At 42.0% G+C, this 18708-nt stretch overlaps 1 protein-coding gene across 2 annotated transcripts in view; it reads left to right on the top strand.

Annotated features, from left to right (window-relative positions):
- KTI12 (KTI12 chromatin associated homolog) overlaps positions 1–18708 on the top strand; it is a 99289-nt gene that overhangs the window by 61497 nt on the left and 19084 nt on the right. For both annotated transcript variants that reach the window (XM_077472421.1, XM_077472422.1), the window contains one exon: positions 13092–13171. In XM_077472421.1, the coding sequence (XP_077328547.1) occupies positions 13092–13171 (80 nt within the window). The remainder of the gene's footprint in view (positions 1–13091; positions 13172–18708) is intronic.

The following is an 18708-nucleotide window of genomic DNA, read 5'->3' on the forward strand; positions in this document are numbered from 1 at the left end:
ACGTTTTGACGTCGCTTTCACCCTGCAATGGTATGGAGACAGGTGTGGGCCATCTTCCCCTCACTCGTCTCCATGCCAAGCTAGGGAGCAGACCTGATCACCTCCGCCAGTGCCGGCGGCTCTGCCGATTAAAAGTGATCTCACGGCGAGACCACTTATCCTGAAGCAGACCACCTGCTAAAGAAAAGGATACCGGGGTTATGGCAGCTAGCTGCTGCCATAACGATATCCCTCTTCAAAGTAGTGACGTAAAACGACATCGGGCTTCTAGACCGGATACGTCCTAAATTTGAAGAGGAATATAGTTGTTATGGCAGCAGCTAGCTGCCATAACCCTGGTATCTTCTTTGGCCGGCTGTCTGCTTTCCGATAAGAGAAGTCTCTGTGGAAGATTCGCTACAAGCTCACTTTTATCAGTGGCGGCAGAGGACCCCCTCCCTCCACCGCTTACCGGAGCCGTTGGCAGCAGTGGAGCCGAACGGATGTTTTCCCTTGCTGGGCATGGAGAGGAGCGAGGGGAAGATGGCCCCCACCCATCTCCATACCATTGCAGGGTGGAAGCAACATCAAAACGTCACTTCCGCCCATAACTCTTAAAGGGCCATTTAAAAAAAAAAAAAATAATTCAAATGACAAATTTTTATTTTATTTTAGTGTAAATATGAGATCTGAGGTCTTTTTGACCCCGGATCTAATATTTAACCACTTTCAGACCGGACCATTTTGCTGGTAAATGACCAGAGGTCTTTTTACACTTTGGCACTGCGCTGCTTTAACTGGTAATTGCGCGGTCATGCAATGTTGTACCCAAACAAAATTTGCGTCCTTTTCTTCCCACAAATAGAGCTTTCTTTTGATGGTATTTGATTGCCTCTGCGATTTTTATTTTTTGCGATATAAACGTAAAAAGACCGCAAATTTTGAAAAAAAATGATATTTTCTACTTTTTGTTATTAGAAAAATCCAATAAACTCAATGTTAGTCATACATTTAGGCCAAAATGTATTCAGCCACATGTCTTTGGTAAAAAAAAAGTCAATAATTGTATATTTATTGGTTTGCGCAAAAGTTGTCACATCTACAAACTAAGGTACGTTTTCTGGAATTTACGCAGCTTTTAGTTTACGACTGCCTATCTCATTTCTTGAGGTGCTAAAATGGCAGGGCAGTACAAAACCCCCCCAAATGACCCCATTTTGGAAAGTAGACCCCCTAAGGAAATTGATAAGAGGCATGTTGAGCCCATTGAATATTTTATTTTTTTGCCTCAAGCGATTGAATAATGACAAAAAAAAAATTTTTTTTTTTTTTTTTACACAAAGTTGTCACTAAATGATATATTGCTCACACATGCTATGGGCGTATGTGAAATGACACCCCAAAATAAATTCTGCTGCTTCTCCTGAGTACGGGGATACCACATATGTGGGACTTTTTGGGAGCCTAGCCGCGTACGGGGCCCCGAAAACCAAGCACCGCCTTCAGGCTTTCTAAGGGCGTAAATTTTTGAGTTCACTTCTCACTACCTATTACAGTTTTGAAGGCCATAAAATGCCAAGATGGCACAAAACCCCCACAAATGACCCCATTTTAGAAAGTAGACACCCCAAGCTATTTGCTGAGAGGCATGTTGAGTTCATGGAATATTTTATATTTTGCCACAAGTTGCGGGAAAATTACAAACTTTTTTTTTTTTTTTTTTTTTTTTCACAAAGTTGTCACTAAATGATATATTGCTCACACATGCCATGGGCATATGTGAAATGACACCCCAAAATAAATTCTGCTGCTTCTCCTGAGTACGGGGATACCACATATGTGGGACTTTTTGGGAGCCTAGCCGCGTACGGGGCCCCGAAAACCAAGCACCGCCTTCAGGCTTTCTAAGGGCGTAAATATTTGACTTCACTCCTCACTACCTATTACAGTTTTGAAGGCCATAAAATGCCAAGATGGCACAAAACCCCCACAAATGACCCCATTTTAGAAAGTAGACACCCCAAGCTATTTGCTGAGAGGCATGTTGAGTCCATGGAATATTTTATATTTTGCCACAAGTTGCGGGAAAATTACAAACTTTTTTTTTTTTTTTTTTTTTTCACAAAGTTGTCACTAAATGATATATTGCTCACGCATGCCATGGGCATATGTGAAATGACACCCCAAAATAAATTCTGCTGCTTCTCCTGAGTACGGGGATACCACATATGTGGGACTTTTTGGGAGCCTAGCCGCGTACGGGGCCCCGAAAACCAAGCACCGCCTTCAGGCTTTCTAAGGGCGTTACAGTTTTGAAGGCCATAAAATGCCAAGATGGCACAAACCCCCCCCAAATGACCCCATTTTGGAAAGTAGACACCCCTAAATTTAGGGGTACACTAGTGAGACTAGGTAATAAATGGCGGGTGCCCTGAAACTATAAAAAAATAACTAACCAACCAGCGTCACCTGTAACAGTTATATGGTGATCACTGGTGAAAGGGTTAACTAGGGGGCAATCAGGGGGCTTTATGCGGTAGTATATGGGGGTCCCTGGCGCTATAAAAAGCTGCGGCGAACCTAAATACCTACCTGCCTAACTAGCGTCACCTGTGACACTAATACAGCGATCAGAAAAACGATCGCTTATTAGGCTGGGTTCACACTGGAGCGATGCGGGAACGCCACGAATGCGCGGCGGGTTCCCGCATCGCATGCCTCCCGGCGGCAGTTCACACTGCCCTATGCGAACTGCTGGGAGTGTCAGTGAAATGTTACTGACACCCCCAGATCAGTTCGCATATCGCAGTGCGATCTGCAAACTCGGATCGCATGGTGTGAACACCCATGCGATCCGATTCTGCTGCGGGCCAAAAAAAGGGTCCGGTGCGAATTTGCGGCGGGTGCAGCGGGTGTGGCGGGTGCGGCGGGTGCGGCGAATGGCTGAACTCGAATCGCACAGAGATCGGATGTGATTTGCACTGCAGTGCGGTGCGAATCACATCCGTTCTCAAACCGCTGCAATCTGAACCCAGCCTTAGTGACACTGGCGACGGGGGGTGATCACGGGGTTAAACCTTTATTGGGGGGGTTATCTTAGAACTAAAAGGGGGCTAACCCTAACTGCCCTAACAGTTATTAGTCACAAATGACACCCGCCGGGTGATCAGGGGGTTAAACCTTTATTAGGTAATAAATGGCGGGTGCCCTGAAACTATAAAAAAATAACTAACCAACCAGCGTCACCTGTAACAGTTATATGGTGATCACTGGTGAAAGGGTTAACTAGGGGGCAATCAGGGGGCTTTATGCGGTAGTATATGGGGGTCCCTGGCGCTATAAAAAGCTGCGGCGAACCTAAATACCTACCTGCCTAACTAGCGTCACCTGTGACACTAATACGGCGATCAGAAAAATGATCGCTTATTAGGCTGGGTTCACACTGGAGCGATGCGGAAACGCCGCGAATCCGCGGCGGGTTCCCGCATCGCATGCCTCCCGGCGGCAGTTCACACTGCCCTATGCGAACTGCTGGGAGTGTCAGTGAAATGTTACTGACACCCCCAGATCAGTTCGCATATCGCAGTGCGATCTGCAAACTCGGATCGCATGGTGTGAACACCCATGCGATCCGATTCTGCTGCGGGCCAAAAAAAGGGTCCCGTGCGAATTTGCGGCGGGTGCGGCGGGTGTGGCGGGTGCGGCGGGTGCGGCGAATGGCTGAACTCGAATCGCACAGAGATCGGATGTGATTTGCACTGCAGTGCGGTGCGAATCACATTCGTTCTCATAAACCGCTGCAATGTGAACCCAGCCTTAGTGACACTGGCGACGGGGGGTGATCACGGGGTTAAACCTTTATTGGGGGGGTTAGGGGGGTACATTAGAACTAAAGGGGGCTAACTCTAACTGCCCTAACAGTTATTACAGTCACAAATGACACCAATGCAAAAAAAAAAAAAAAAAAAAAAAAAATGACATTGGTGTCACTGTGACTGGGGGGCAGGGGTAATTGGGGGGGTGATCGGGGGGTAAAGGGGGGGTGTGAGTGTGCCTGGCATGTTCTACTGTGTGTGTAGAGTGTTGGTGCAACTCACCGATCCGCTCTCCTCCGTGTCGGAACGGAAAATACCGACACGGAGGAGAGAATACATCACTTCCTCTCCTGTGTTTACATTACAGGAGAGGAAGTGATGTCACGGGGGATTTCCATTCGTCGAGAGCGATCGCGAGGGGGTGGCCATGAATGAATGGCCGCCCCCTCATCCCGGATCGCTCTCGAAGAAATGCCGACCGCCGCAGGCACCGGGGGGGGGCCCGATCGGGCCCCCCACCCGCGGGCAGGCAGGGACTTATATATACGCCCATATGCCTGCCCGTGCCATTCTGCCGACGTATATCGTCGTGCGGCGGTCGGCAAGTGGTTAAGAGGTCCTGTCATGCATTTTTTTTCTATTACAAGGGGTGTTTACATTTCTTGTAATAGGAATAAAAGTGACACTTCTTTTTTTTTTTTTTCTTAAAAGAGCAGTGTAGAAAAAAAAATTAAAAGGTAAAATATATATTTTTTTTAAACGCGCACAGTCCCGCTGAGCTTGGGTGCAGAAGTGAACGCATACGTGAGTAGCGCCCACATATCAAACTGGTGTTCAAACCACACGTGAGGTATCGCCGCGATCAGCAGAGCAAGAGCAATAATTGTAGCCCTAGACCGCCTCTGTAACTCAAAACATGCAACCTGTAGATTTTTTTTTAAACGTTGCCTATGGAGATTAGGGGTAAAATGTGTCGCCATTCCATGAGCAGGCGTCTTATTTTTTTAATTCAAAAAAGTGTATTTTTTCCCAAAAAAGTGCGGTTGTAAGACTGCTGTATAATGTGTTGTGACAGAAAGTATCACAACGACCACCATTTTATTGCCATAAAAAATATGTATAATGTTTGGGGGTTCTACGTAAAACAACAAATCTCAAAAAGAGGCTTGGTCCTTAAGTGGTTAAAGTGCCTGTTTCTGCTTTTTGATTTCTTGTGTGTGGGGTATAATGTTGCAGCATGGGATTCCCTTTAGGCAGGAGGTGTAGACCAAATACAGAATTCTCAAAAATAAAACATTTTTTTAAAAGATAGGTTGGCGATTTTTGTATTTGCCTCGGGTTATCCTGCAAAGCATGGCCTTAACAACCTATGATATATTTCATTGTTTTATGTTGTATTTTCTTGCTGCCATGTCTAAAGCTAGAAAGTGCACAAGCCCTCTGGTTTTGGAGACTTTGTGGCACCCTGCAGCTTTCTGAAGTTAATGTAGTCACTTGGCATCTGGAAATGGCAAGCTTTAATTTTTAGTTTAAACTTTTTTTTTTTTTTTTATAAAAAGAAATATGCAAGGTACAGAATGTCAATCATAAAAAACTGACATGAAGTTTGTAGTACACATAAGCCCATTAGTATAGCTAAGCTAGAGTTTAATTTTTTCAGCATAATTTATTTTTCTGTTAAGGATAAGACTTAAGGCTTCAGATGGCCCCTGCCCCAACCTATAACTGGCCTTCACAGCAAGGAGCACATGGAAGGGCAAACGCATGAAAGACAAAATCGGAGAAAATTCCCAGCTCAACTCACCAACCAGTCTGCTTACCAGCCCAAGTACAACTATAAAGGAATGAGGGTATATAATATGTAGTATTGCAAAACCAATGTCTCAAACACCCATTGGTTTACTATCCTCTAACCAGACCTATATGGGACCAAAAGAAAAGAGAAGCCGTACTTGGAAGGAGTGAAGCTCCAAACTAGAGCGGCCAAGCCGTTAGTAAGGAGACTTGTTGGAAGTATGTTTATTTAGAAATGATTCCAATAAAAAGAGTAAGAACTCTTTTTGTAGCACACACTGTATCGAAACAACCCTGCACCATACCAATTAAAAACAAAAAAGAAGACTCACAGATGAACAAGTCCGTACTAATGGGACTAGGTAGGATGAAGATGTCAGTGCTGAACCACAATGTGAATGAATGAGGAGAAAATATCCACTCCAATAGTACAGCACTAGCGCCTGCACCTCCTAAAAGCCCCAGGGCTGCCTATAAAATAAACTGCCTACAGATGAATGTAATCGTGCACCCTATATTGGAAATGCAAAAGTGAAAAGTAAGTAAGTAAGTGAGCCACATCAGAAGCACTTATCTTCAGCATGCCAAAAAAAAATATGGTATCCCATGAACAGTACAGTGATGTTCTTCCAAAGATGGAAATGGTACTGTGTTGCATTGGAAAACTATGAGCTGTGTAACAACCACACTGACAGGAGCTGTTACATCCATAGTATCTGCAGCCACCATGGATACCCCTACATTCACTGCAAATGGTGACAGTAAATATATCATTGCATAGCGTGGCTGTAATACACCAAGAGGGTAAGATCCTAGTTGCATAGTAGGTGAGGTTGAAAAAAGACACACAAGTTCATCAAGTCCAACCTATGCGTGTGATATGTCAGTATTACATTGTATATCCCTGTATGTTGTGGTCATTCAGATGCTTATCTAATAGTTTTTTTTAAACTATCAATGCTCACCGCTGAAACCACGGCCTGTGGAAGGGAATTCCACATCCTTGCTGCTCTTACAATAAAGAACCCTCTACACAGTTTAAGGTTAAACCTCTTTTCTTCTAATTTTTGACTGGCCATGTGTCGTCTTAAACTCCTGCGGAAAAGTTTTATCCCTATTGTGTGGTCACCAGTATGTTATTTGTAAATTTAAATAATATCCCCTCTCAAGCCTCTATTCTCCAGAGAGAATAAGTTCAGTGCTCGTAACCTTTCTTCATAACTAATATCCTCCAGTCCCTTTTATTAGCTTTTTTGCCCTTCTCTGTACCCGCTCCATTTCCAGTACATCCTTCCGGAGGACTTGTGCCCAGAACTGGACAGCATACTCTAGGTGAGACCGGACCACCCTTTTAAAGTGGGAGCATTATCGCTTTATCTCTTGAGTTAATTCCCTTTTTAATGCATGCCAATATTCAGTTTTCTTTGTTAGCAGCAGCTTGGCATTCCATGCCATTGCTGAGCCTATCATCTACTAGGACCCCCAGGTCCTTTTCCATCCTAGATTCCCCCAGAGGTTCTCCCCCAGTGAGTAGATTGCATTCATATTTTTGCCACCCAAATGCATTATCTTAAATTTTTCCACATTTAACCTCATTTGCCATGTAGTTGCCCACCCCATTCATTTGTTCAGATCTTCTTGCAAGGTTTCCACATCCTGCGGAGAAGTTAGTGCTCTGCTTAGCTTAGTATCGTCCGCAAATACGCCATCGTCCAGGTTGTTTATGAACAAATTTAAATAGGGTTGGTCCCAGCACAGAACCCTGCGGGACCCCACTTTCCACCCTGACCATTTCGAGTATTCCCCGTTTATTACCACCCTCTGAACTCGCCCTTGTAACCAGTTTTCAATCCATGTACTCGCCCTATGGTCCATGCCAATGGGGAACTGTACCAAATGCTTTTGCAAAATCCAGATACACCACGTCTGCGGGCCTTCCTTTATCTAGATGGCAGCTCACCTCCTCATAGAAGGTTAATAGATTGGTTTGGCTAGAACGATTCTAATTTAATCCATACTGATTAATGCTAATGATACCATTTTCATTACTAAAATCTTGTATATAGTCCCTTATAATCCCCTCCAAGAGCTTGCATACTATTGATGTTAGGCTAACTGGTCTGTAATTCCCAGCGATGTATTTTGGCCCTTTTTTAAATATTGGTGCTTCATTGGCTTTTCTCCAATCAGCTGGAACAATTCCCGTCAGTAGACTGTCAGTAAAAATTAGGAACACTGGTCTGGCAGTTACTTGACTGAGTTCCCTAAGGAACATTGGGTGCAAGCCATCTGGTCCTGATGACTTATTAATGTTAATTTTTTTTCAAGTGTATTCCTAATTATGTCCCCTGTTAGTCATGCGGGTTCTTCCTGAGATACGTCTTGAGGATAAATACTGCAGTTTTGGTTACTGAAGTCCCCTGATTCCCTCGTGAAAACTGAGGAGAAGAATAAATTCAATACATTTGCCATCTCTCCATCCTTTGTAACCAGTTTCCCTTCATCATTTTTATGGGGTCAATAAGGTCTGTCCTCCCTCTTTTACTGTTTATATAGTTAAAGAATTTCTTGGAATTTTTTGCTCTCCTCCGCTATGTATCTTTCATGTTCTATCTTAGCCGCCCTAATTTCACCCTTACATTTCTTGTTACATTCTTTGTAAAGTGTGAATGCTGATGAGATTCCCTTAGCCTTGTATTTCTTGAAGGCCTTCTCTGTTGCTTTTATATGCATTTTTACATTTGAGTTAAGCCATCCATGACTTTTGTTCACTCTTTTACATTTATTTCCCAATGGGATGCACTGGCTAATGCCCTTATTTAATATGTTCTTAAAGCAAACCCATCTCTCCTCCGTGTTTTTTTTTTTTTTCCCTATGATTTTATCTCAATTTATGCCTTCTAGCAACGTTCATAGTTTAGGGAAGTTGGCTCTTTTGAAATTCATTGTCTTTGTCCATTATGTTTCCTATTTGTGTGATTTTATACTGAAGCTAATTGAACTGTGATCGATGTTTCCTAAATTGCCCCGTATTTCAACATCCATGATCGGGTGTATATTGTTGGCATTCAGGTCTAGTAAGGCTTTGTTTCTAGTTGGTGCATCTATCATCTGACCTATAAAATTGTCTTGCAAGACATTTAGGAACTGGCGAGCCTTTGACAAATACTACTTTTACTCCTCGTTATGTGTGTATCCTAGTGGACAATCCATCACATCTATGGATGTAACAGCTCCTGTCAGTTTGGTTTTGTTACATGGCTCATAGTTTTCCATTGCAACACAGTAACGTTTCCATCTTTGGAAACACATCACCGTTCACCGGATCCCATATATTTTTTTGGCATGCTAAAGATAAGTGCTTCCGATGTTTCTCACCTACTGTATGTTTACTTTTCACATTTGCCTTTCCAATCTAGCATGCACGATCACATTCATCACAAGCCTCTTAGGGGGTGAAGGTGCTAGTGGTGTGTTATTAGAGTGAAGATTTTCTCCTCATTCATTCCCATTGTGGTTCAGCACTGACATCTGCATCCTACCTAGTCCCATTAGTCCGGACTTGTTCATCTGTGATTGTTTTTTGTTTTTAATTGGTACGGTGCAGGGTTGTTTTTTGATGCACTGGGGTTTATTTACTAAAGGCAAATCCACTTTGCACTACAAGTGCACTTTAGATCTGAGGGGAAGCTCTGTTGATTTTATCATCCATTCATCTACAAGCAAAAATGCTGTTTTTTATTCTCCTTGCATGTCCTCCCTCAGATCTACAGCGACTGCACTTCCAAATTTGCACTCCTAGTGGAAAGTGGATTTGCCTTTAGTAAATACAACCCCCGTGTGCTACAATAAGAGTTCTTACTCTTTTATTGGAATATTCTCAAAATAAACTTTTTTTTAACCTTCCAACAAATCTCCTTACTGTCTAATGAACTGCTTGGCCGCTCTAGTTGGAAGCTTCGCTCCTTCCAAGTGCAGCTTCTCTTTTCTTCTGGTCCCTCTTGCCAACCAAATTATCCTGTCCCAACAGTATGCGTTAAAAAAAGGGGTTTAGTTAGCACACATTTGCAAACGCATGCGTAAGCTGCAAGGCCTCTTCACGGCCCTGTGTATCGCTTGCATTCTTAACGCATCTAAATTTTTGAGTCTCCATAATGGAAGCACACGCATTCTAAAGGATAAATAAGGGGCCTGGAGGTAGCCAAATCCTCCTTAAAGGCACAGGGACACATTGGACACCCAGCACATAGCACAATGGCAGCAAAGGTACCCAGTGTGTCCCCTGACCAAATTTGCACCAGTAACAAAGATGGCCCCTGCCCCCACCTATAACTGGCCTTCACAGCAAGTAGCACATGGAAGGGCAAACGCATGAAAGACAAAACCATGCGTTTGCAAATGTGTACTAACTAAACCTCTTTATTAACACATACTGTTGAACAGGTTAATTCATTTGGTAAGCAGACTGGTTGGTGAGTTGAGCTGGGAATTTTTTTTCTGGTTTTGTCTTTCATGCGTTTGCCCTTCCATGTGCTCCTTGCTGTGAAGGGCAGTTGGAGGTGGGGGCGGGGGCCGTCTTTTTGTCACCTGTTAAAATTTGGTCAGGGACACACTGGGCCACTTTGCTGCCATTGTGCTATTTGCTGGGTGTCCAGAGTGTCTAATGTGCCCCTGTGCCTTTAAGGAGGATTGGGCTACCTCCAGGCTCACCTGCCCCTTATATATCTATTAGATTGCATGTGCTCCCACTGTGGAGACTCTCATACATTTTTAGTAGTGTTAGGACTGCAAGCGATACACTACTAAGGGTGCTGTGGAGAGACCTTGCCTTGCAGCTGACGCATGCGTTTGCAAATTGGTGATAACTAAACCCCTGTATTTAATGCATACTGTTGGACAGGTTAATTCAGTTGGTAAGCGGCCTGGTTTGTGAGTTGAGCTGGGAATTTTCTCTGGTTTTGTCTTTCATGTACAAATAGCCTACTTGAATGGCAGCCACGGGAAAACATGATTTTGCGGCGGTTTGAGTCTTCTGGCGGTCTAAACGTTCCTCTCCTGAACGCGATATTTTATGTGATAGACCAACACAATGTGGCAGATAATTGTCAAGTGGAAGGAAAACGATAAATGTTTTTCAATTTTTTTTTTTTTTTTTTTTTTACAAAAATGTGAAAAGTGTGGCGTGCATTTGTATTAAGCACCCTTTACTCTGATACCCCCAACTAAAATCTAGTGGAACCTAATTAGTAAATAAGAATCCACCTGTGTGTAATTTAATCACCGTATAAATACAGCTGTTCTATGAAGCCCACAGAGGATTGAAAGAGAACATTGGCATCATGAAGGCTAAGGAACACACCAGACTGGTCAGAGATAAAGTTGTGAAGAAGTTTAAAGCAGGGTTAGGTATAAAAAAATATATATATAAATATCCCAAGCTTTGAACTTTTCACAGAGCATTGTTCAACCCATCATCCGAAAATGAGTATGGAACAATTGCAAACCTACCAAGACAAGGCCGTCCACCTAAACTGACAGGTGGGGCAAAGAGAGCATTAATCAGAGAAGCAGCCAAGGTAACTTTAGATCCACAGCTCAGATGGGAGAATCTGTCCACAGGACAACTATTAGTCATGCACTTCACAAATCTGGCCTTTATGAAAGAGTGGCAAGGAGAAAGCCATTGTTGAAAGAAAGCCATAAGAAGTCCCATTTGCAGTTTGCGAGAAGCCATGTGTGGGACACAGCAAACATGTGGTAGAAGGTGCTCTGGTCAGATAAGACCAAAATTTTACTTTTTGGCCTAAAAGCAAAACGCTATGTGTGGCAGAAAACTAACACTGCCCATCACCCTGAACACACCATAGCCACTGTGAAACGTGGTGGATGCTTTTCTTCAGCACGGACAGGGAAGCTGGTCAGTTGATGGGAAGATGGATGTAGCCAAATCCAAAAAACTTTTGGGATTGGGGCCAAGGTTCACCTTCCAGCATTACTATGACCCTAAACATAAAGCCAGAGCTACAATGGAATGGTTTAGATCAAAGCCTATTTATTTGTTGAAATCATCCAGTCAAAGTCCAGACCTAAATCCAATTGAGAATCTGTGGCAAGACTTGAAAATTGCTGTTCAGATGCTCTCCATCCAAACTGACATAACTTGAGCTATTTTGCAACGATGAATGGGCAAAATGTCACTCTCTATATGTGCGAAGCTGGTAGAGACATACACAAAGACTTGCAGTTGTAATCGCAGCAAATGGTGGTTCGACAAACAATTGGCTCGGGGACTGAATACAAATGCACGCCACACTTTTCACACATTTATTTGTAAAAAATCTTGAAAACCATTTATCATTTTCCTTCCACTTAACAATGACGTGCAACTTTGTGTTGGTCTATCACATAAAATCTCAATAAAATACATTTACATTTTTGGTTGTAACATGACGAAATGTGGAAAATTTCAATGGGTATGAATACTTTTTCAAGGCACTGTATGTATACATTGAAACAGGCTTTTATGGAATTGAGTTTAGGAGCTTTGGGGGAAAAAAATGCCAAAAGCTCCTAAACTCAAGTTTTGGAGCTGTAGTGTACATGAAGCCTAAGGCTGGTCATGGGTGAATAGCTAGCCAATTGAAAAAAAAATTCTCCCATTCACACAAGCACTTTTAACCCCCCCCTCCCCCATTCTGCTCAGTTGTTAGCCAATTGGTAGACGTGCTAAGAAGGCGCATTTAGACACCTGCTATTCTACCAAAGCAGTTATTTACAGTAGAGTGATACTACTTTCTGCCATTCCACTTTAGGGTGAAGCTCACAATACCCTGTGAGCAAGCAAGATTTTTCTCAAATTTCAACCAATGCTAACGGGTAGGTGGAGGAAGCAGATGGAGGAGTCTGTTCTGAATCTAGAATCTAGTTGCTATGGTCAACACAAAACCAACCTTTTTCCTCAATCAGTCTCTTTGAAGTATATCATCTAGATGTGCTTTGTTCCACTGAGCTATTATTCATCAGATATAATGTTATGTTTACTTTAGTGGGGCGTCAGACTTTGTTTTCAATTATTATGAATTCAGTGATGGGATTTAGGAATTTATGAAAATGAGTGTCTGTGGATCATGTCAGAAATGTCTGGTTCATCAGTACTCCGGGTAAAGTATTAGACTGTAAGGATTCTTATAAAAAAAAAAAATTGTATTACTTGTGCTCATACTTCCTGTCTAGGTGTGAAAGGTTTGACCTCTAAATTCATTTTATAATCCTAAGGTTTCCACTTGATTTTCTGACTACAATGGATTTTCCTATTAGCACCTGCATTATCTATAGACCCGTGTCCTGCGAGAAGTCATCTTGTCTTTGTATAACTTTTTAGATGTAATTAGCACCATTTCTTTGCTTGATGTTTTTCTGATCTTAAGGAGCTGTAGCTTACAGGACAATGTGAAGGGTGATAATGAAATTCTCTGAACCCAATACACTAATGTGTTTTTGCAGATCCACTGTGTGACAGCCCCAGATGTCAGTTCTACCTGGAATCAAGACAGACGGCCAGATGAGCAATATACACAAGACATGTAAGTGTTGGGGACCTGTGACCCTGCATGGCAATCCAAAAAGTAATCTGTGATTATGTAGGATATAATCTTTTGATTTGTATACTAGATTAAGTGATAGGTCTAAGTTCACCTTTAAGGAAAAGATGATAAATGTAGATATTTTTGCCGGAAGAAAATGTGTGCTTTTATTATTTCTTCTGACAGGAGCCTGCAATGTATTGCACCCACAGTCGCAGGTTCAATTTCAGACTCCTGCACACTCTTCTTTCTGCTTTCTGACTTTACCTTGATGCAGTCTTTCGGTTAGAAAGTTTGAATTTACTACGAGCGCACTAATCAGCACACTCATATTTAGTTGAAAACTACAGGTTGTATTCCACGGTAGAAGACAGGACTTGTAGTTTTATTCACAGATCCACATGAAATGAATAAAATATGAGAGTGGCATCAGGGCAGAAAAATCCCCACCTGCTGTCACAAGTCAGGGGGTACTGGAACATGTTATACCCTAAATATGAGTGTTACATGTTCTAAAAGGTGAACTTATTCTTTAAAAAGAATTCTGTAAAGGCCTGTATCCCCATGTTATGGAAATAAACCACTGCCTCATCAATTAGCCTTTGGTTTCATAAAATTAAGAAAACCCAGCTTATGGAAGGGACTGTAGCTTCCGCTAATGCCACTTGAGAACAATGTCGTAAAACCTGGTTCTATTGGACGGACTTTCTTTACTCATCAGCTTTCTATTGGATGGACGCTTGAGGAACAATGATTCAGTTAACTATACTCAAGCTTTCGGATATGAGGTGGATGCACTCCACCCAATAGCATCCCCTACCTTTTTTTTCCCTCACCCCTCTTGTCTCCTATTTCCTCTCCCTTTTTTTTTCTTTTTTTTTTTATCCACCTGAACTTTTTACATTTCGAGAGTTGCCTAAGGCAAGGTTTCTGTTCATGTACCTAGTAGTGAGGTTGCTCCGCTTATATGCAGAAATATATTCCGTATTCTTCCTGTTCCATTCTTGATGTCAGCTACTGGAGAAGTTTTTGAGTTGGACGCCAGGTTCCAAGAATGAATAACTGATACCTTCTTGGACTGCGAGTTAGTATATGAAGAGCTATTAAAGTGTGTTCACAATTTATTAAACTGTTATGCCGATCACAATCAAATAGCTGAGAGATTTAGGAATTGTCTCTAACTTGATACGTAGACCCACTCAAGAACTAGTTCCGGACAGGTTAGTAGATTGTGTTTAAAAAAAAAATGGCTCGATGCTTTCCTAGACAAACCAAGCATAACTGAATATTACCATTTATTGGTAATAATTACCAGGGATTGTTAATCCAGGGAATATTCGATTTGCCTTACCTCTGGATCAACTGTGGGTATAGGGTCCTATATATGAAGGTTTTCAGGTTTTGTTCTGTTTTTCTATTGGTTGAACTAGATAGGCTTGTGTGTTGTGTTTTTTTTTGTTTGTTTTGTTTTTTCTTTCAACCTAATATATGGGATCCATTTTTACTTATCTGTATTTGAATGAATTTTGTACAAATTCAAAATGTAAAAAAAAAGCACCTTAAATGTCCCAGATAGTTTTGGCATTTCGATTTATCCATGGCCGTCTCTGTTTGACAAAAGTCAATCTGATGATCGATTTCTATTAAACGGGACTGTTAGAAAACTTTTGTTGATCAGTCAGCCTGCAGCAGCTGATCAGTGTATTCTAAGAGGGATGGAGCCTCACTGTTGTAATACAGTGGTACAGCGGAGAATATTCCCCCATCCACCACCACCTCTCATGTGCGGATGGGGAAATCTTTAAATTTTTTTTCAATCAGCCCTCTGGCCTTAGTAGGCACCAAAAAAAAAAAGTACTGCATGCAGAAGTTTTCTTCTTTTTTCCAGTGCAGTGTGATCTGATGAAATTTGATAAAATGTAATAAAATGACTCTCTGACATAGTATAAAAGTTCTCACAAAATTTTTTTTTTTTTGTCAATACATTTTTATTGTTTTATAAAGGTGATACACAGGTAATTGGTACAGGACATGTTGACTTTACAGTTGTAATTTACAGTCGATGCAATGGAGGAAGGGAAGAGGGGAAAGAGAAAGAGAAGGTAGAAAAAAAAAAGAAAGAAATGGATAAGTAGGTGGTTACACAAACAGTAATGCAAATACTGGTTACTACACAGAATGTATCTTATCAGGATTAAGATCTAGGTCACAGAATTCTTATATTTGTTGGTCCAAATTTTTCATTGCTTATCAAATAGACCGCACTTCAATGTATTTATAGCAAGTGCACGCTCTATAGTGTGGTGTTGGTTCACTCTTCTAATCAGGTCAGAGATGTTTACCGTCATGACAGTTTTCCAATGTTGTAATATCATGGATCTAGCAGAAAGAAGGATGTTGGAAATAACAATCCGCATATCATGTGGAAATTGTTCAATACCCATATGTAGGATCGCTAGGGATGGATTGGGGCGAGTGACGATACCCGTGAGTGATGTTATTAGTTGGAACACTTGGTTCCAGTAACTAACCAAATTGGGGCACTCCCAAAACATATGTAGTAGGTGTCCTGGCTGTCTACAATTTCTCCAACATGTACTCTGGGCAGATGGAGAAAATGTTGCCAGTCTACACGGTGTGTATTGCCATCTGTTGATGATTCTAATGGTCATTGTCCAATGATTAATAGAACGTGAGGCTTTTTGGATTTCTCGAAATGCAGTTGTTCACTGGTCATCCGTGAACGTTTTCCCTAAATCTGCCTCCCATTTATTAATCGATTTTGTTTTCACAAAGGATTGTTTATCCTGTAGAAGGGAGTAGAAAAGCGAAATGCCTTTCCTGGTGGGGCGTTCGCGAGTTAAGAAGGTCCATGCACTGGATGGCATTGTTAGTGTGGGGGGAGGGTTACGTTTCAGAAAATGTGCCACTTGGATGCATGTAAATTGGTACTTGTTGGGGAGATCGTATTGAGCCATAATCTGTGTGCTGGAGAGAGCTGTACCATTAGACAATAGGTCTTGGATGGTATGGATACCGTGGTTGGGAAACTGCTTTAGGGACAGCATAGGGATTCTATACTCGAGCAAGCTAAGCGGAAATTTGTATTCCACAGCGTTTTGAGATTTATGGGTATGATGGAGGAAGAACCTCCATGCCTGTAGGGAGGCTATGAGGGTGGGAGCCATGGAATGGAGAGCCCAGGGTTTCCAGACATCACTCACGAGTAGTGCCACTAGATCTGGCATAGGGGCCATATGCCTTTCCAGCTCAACCCAAAGTGGTGAATCTATAGCTTTGAACCAGTGTTGGAGTTGGTCTAGTCTAGATGCCCACAAAAAATCATAAACGTCAATTAGTCCCACTCCACCTACTCGGTTATGCGGGATCAGGTTGCTAGGAGAGCAGCGAGCTTTTTTACCATTCCATATAAATTTCCACAGAGTAGTAGACAAGGTCTTAAGGAAATGGGTTGGGATAGGTATAGGTATGGATCTGAACATATACAATATAAGAGGGAGAACTAACATCTTACACGCTGCCAATCTACCCATCCAGGATAGTTCAGTCTTGGCTATGCATTTAAGCGTTTCATCTATCTTTAGAAGCAGTGGCTTAATGTTGACAGAGACTAGGGTTTTCGTAGAATTGGTGATTTTTATACCTAAGTAGGGTATGCTATCCTCTTTCCATACATACGGAAGGGTGTTTTGAAGTTGGAGTTTGATACGTTTGTCAATTCCTAAATCTAGAATCAATGATTTAGCAAAATTAACTTTATAGTACGAAATCTCACCAAAGTTTTTCAAAGTTTCATGGACTAAGGGGAGAGACCTGGATGGGTTTGTCAGCATCAGGACAACGTCATCGGCAAACAAATTGATAACGTGGTTACGAGATCCTAACACATGTCCAGTAATATCGGCCTGGGATCTAATGGCCTCCGCCAGGGGTTCTATCATAAGGTTAAAAATGGTTGGGGATAGTGGACACCCCTGACGGGTGCCATTAGAAATAGGGAACGGTGTGGAGAGCATACCAGCTGTTAAGACTTGGGCGTATGGATTGGAATACAAAGCCAACATTGCGTTGGAGATGAGACCGTGAAAGCCAAATTTTTGGAGGACTTCTTTCATATAACACCATTCCACCCTATCAAACGCCTTCTCTGCGTCTATGGAGAGCAGCAGAGAAGGCGTTTTAGTTAAATTAGCATAATGAACAATATTAATAATACGTCTTGTAGCATCAGAAGTTTGTCTCCCCCTGATGAAGCCCATCTGGTCGCTCTTAATTAAGGAAGGCATAAACTCCGACAGTCTAAGGGCGATAAGTTTGGCGTAGATCTTTATATCTGTGTTTAGGAGAGAAATAGGTCTAAAATTACTAGGGGTAGTGGGATCTTTGCCAGGTTTGGGTATGGTGGTCACGTATGCTTTTAACATTTCATTTGGAAAGGATGCTGAGTGTGCTGCCTGTGTGAACATCTTTTGGAGATGCGGGGAGAGAATAGTGGAGAAGGTTTTGAAATATTCATTATTTAGTCCATCAGGACCGGGGGATTTCCCATGAGGAAGTGAAGTGATGACTGATGTTATTTCATGGCTTGTGAACGGTGAATTCAGCAATTCAAGCTGCGTTTCGGAGAGTCTAGGGAGATCTAAATCTTTGAGGAAATGCTGTATTTTGGGAACAGTAGGTTGAGAAGTGTGGGGGTCAGTGCTAAGGTTATAAAGCTCACTGTAATATTGTGCAAAGTGGTTTGCGATTTCCTGAGGATTAATGATTTTATGATGGGATGTAGGGTGTATCAAATGGGAAATCCTAGTTTTGGTGCGTATTGCTCTAATCCTATTGGCAAGATATTTGCCTGCTCTATTTGCACAGGCGTAGGTACGTAACTTCAAGCGTCTAAGGTAGAAATCATAGTTTTGGGCCAGGTGATCTCTCAATTTTTCTCTAAGTGAAGTTATTTGAATAGTCCGCTGGTGGGAGGGAGATGCTTTATTAAGGGCTTCTAAATTGTGGATGTCGGAAGTAATGGAGTCTATGGTTGCAGTATACTTCTTTTTAGCTCTAGCTCCTAGCTGGATAAGGATGCCTCTAATAAACGCTTTATGGGCGTTCCAGAGTGTGAAAGGACTCTCTACTGAATTCATTCATTTTGTCTGAAATATGTTTTAAGGTTTTGAGAAATCAGTTCCCTAGTACCGGGGTCCTGTAGTAATCTAACACTGCATCGCCAGATGGGTGACGAGGGGGAGACACCTTTCTCATGTATAGAAAATGATATGGCAGAATGGTGAGACCACGTAATATCATATATCTCAGAGGATGAAACATTTTGTAAAGTCCATTGATCTGATAAAAAGAAGTCTATTCTGGAATAAGACCCATGTACATGGGAGAAGAAGGTTAAGTCTTTCTCGTTGCCATGTGTGCATCTCCACACGTCGTACAGTTTCTCTGAATGTAGGACCTTATTTAGGTAGGTGTTGTTGTTACGTTTGACATTAGAAGTGTCAAGTTGTGGGTCG

Source organism: Lithobates pipiens, unplaced genomic scaffold (assembly GCF_037356315.1).
Source record: "Lithobates pipiens isolate NorthernLeopardFrog02 unplaced genomic scaffold, aLitPip1_a1.2 Scaffold_8, whole genome shotgun sequence".
In the NCBI taxonomy this organism is placed as follows: domain Eukaryota; kingdom Metazoa; phylum Chordata; class Amphibia; order Anura; family Ranidae; genus Lithobates; species Lithobates pipiens.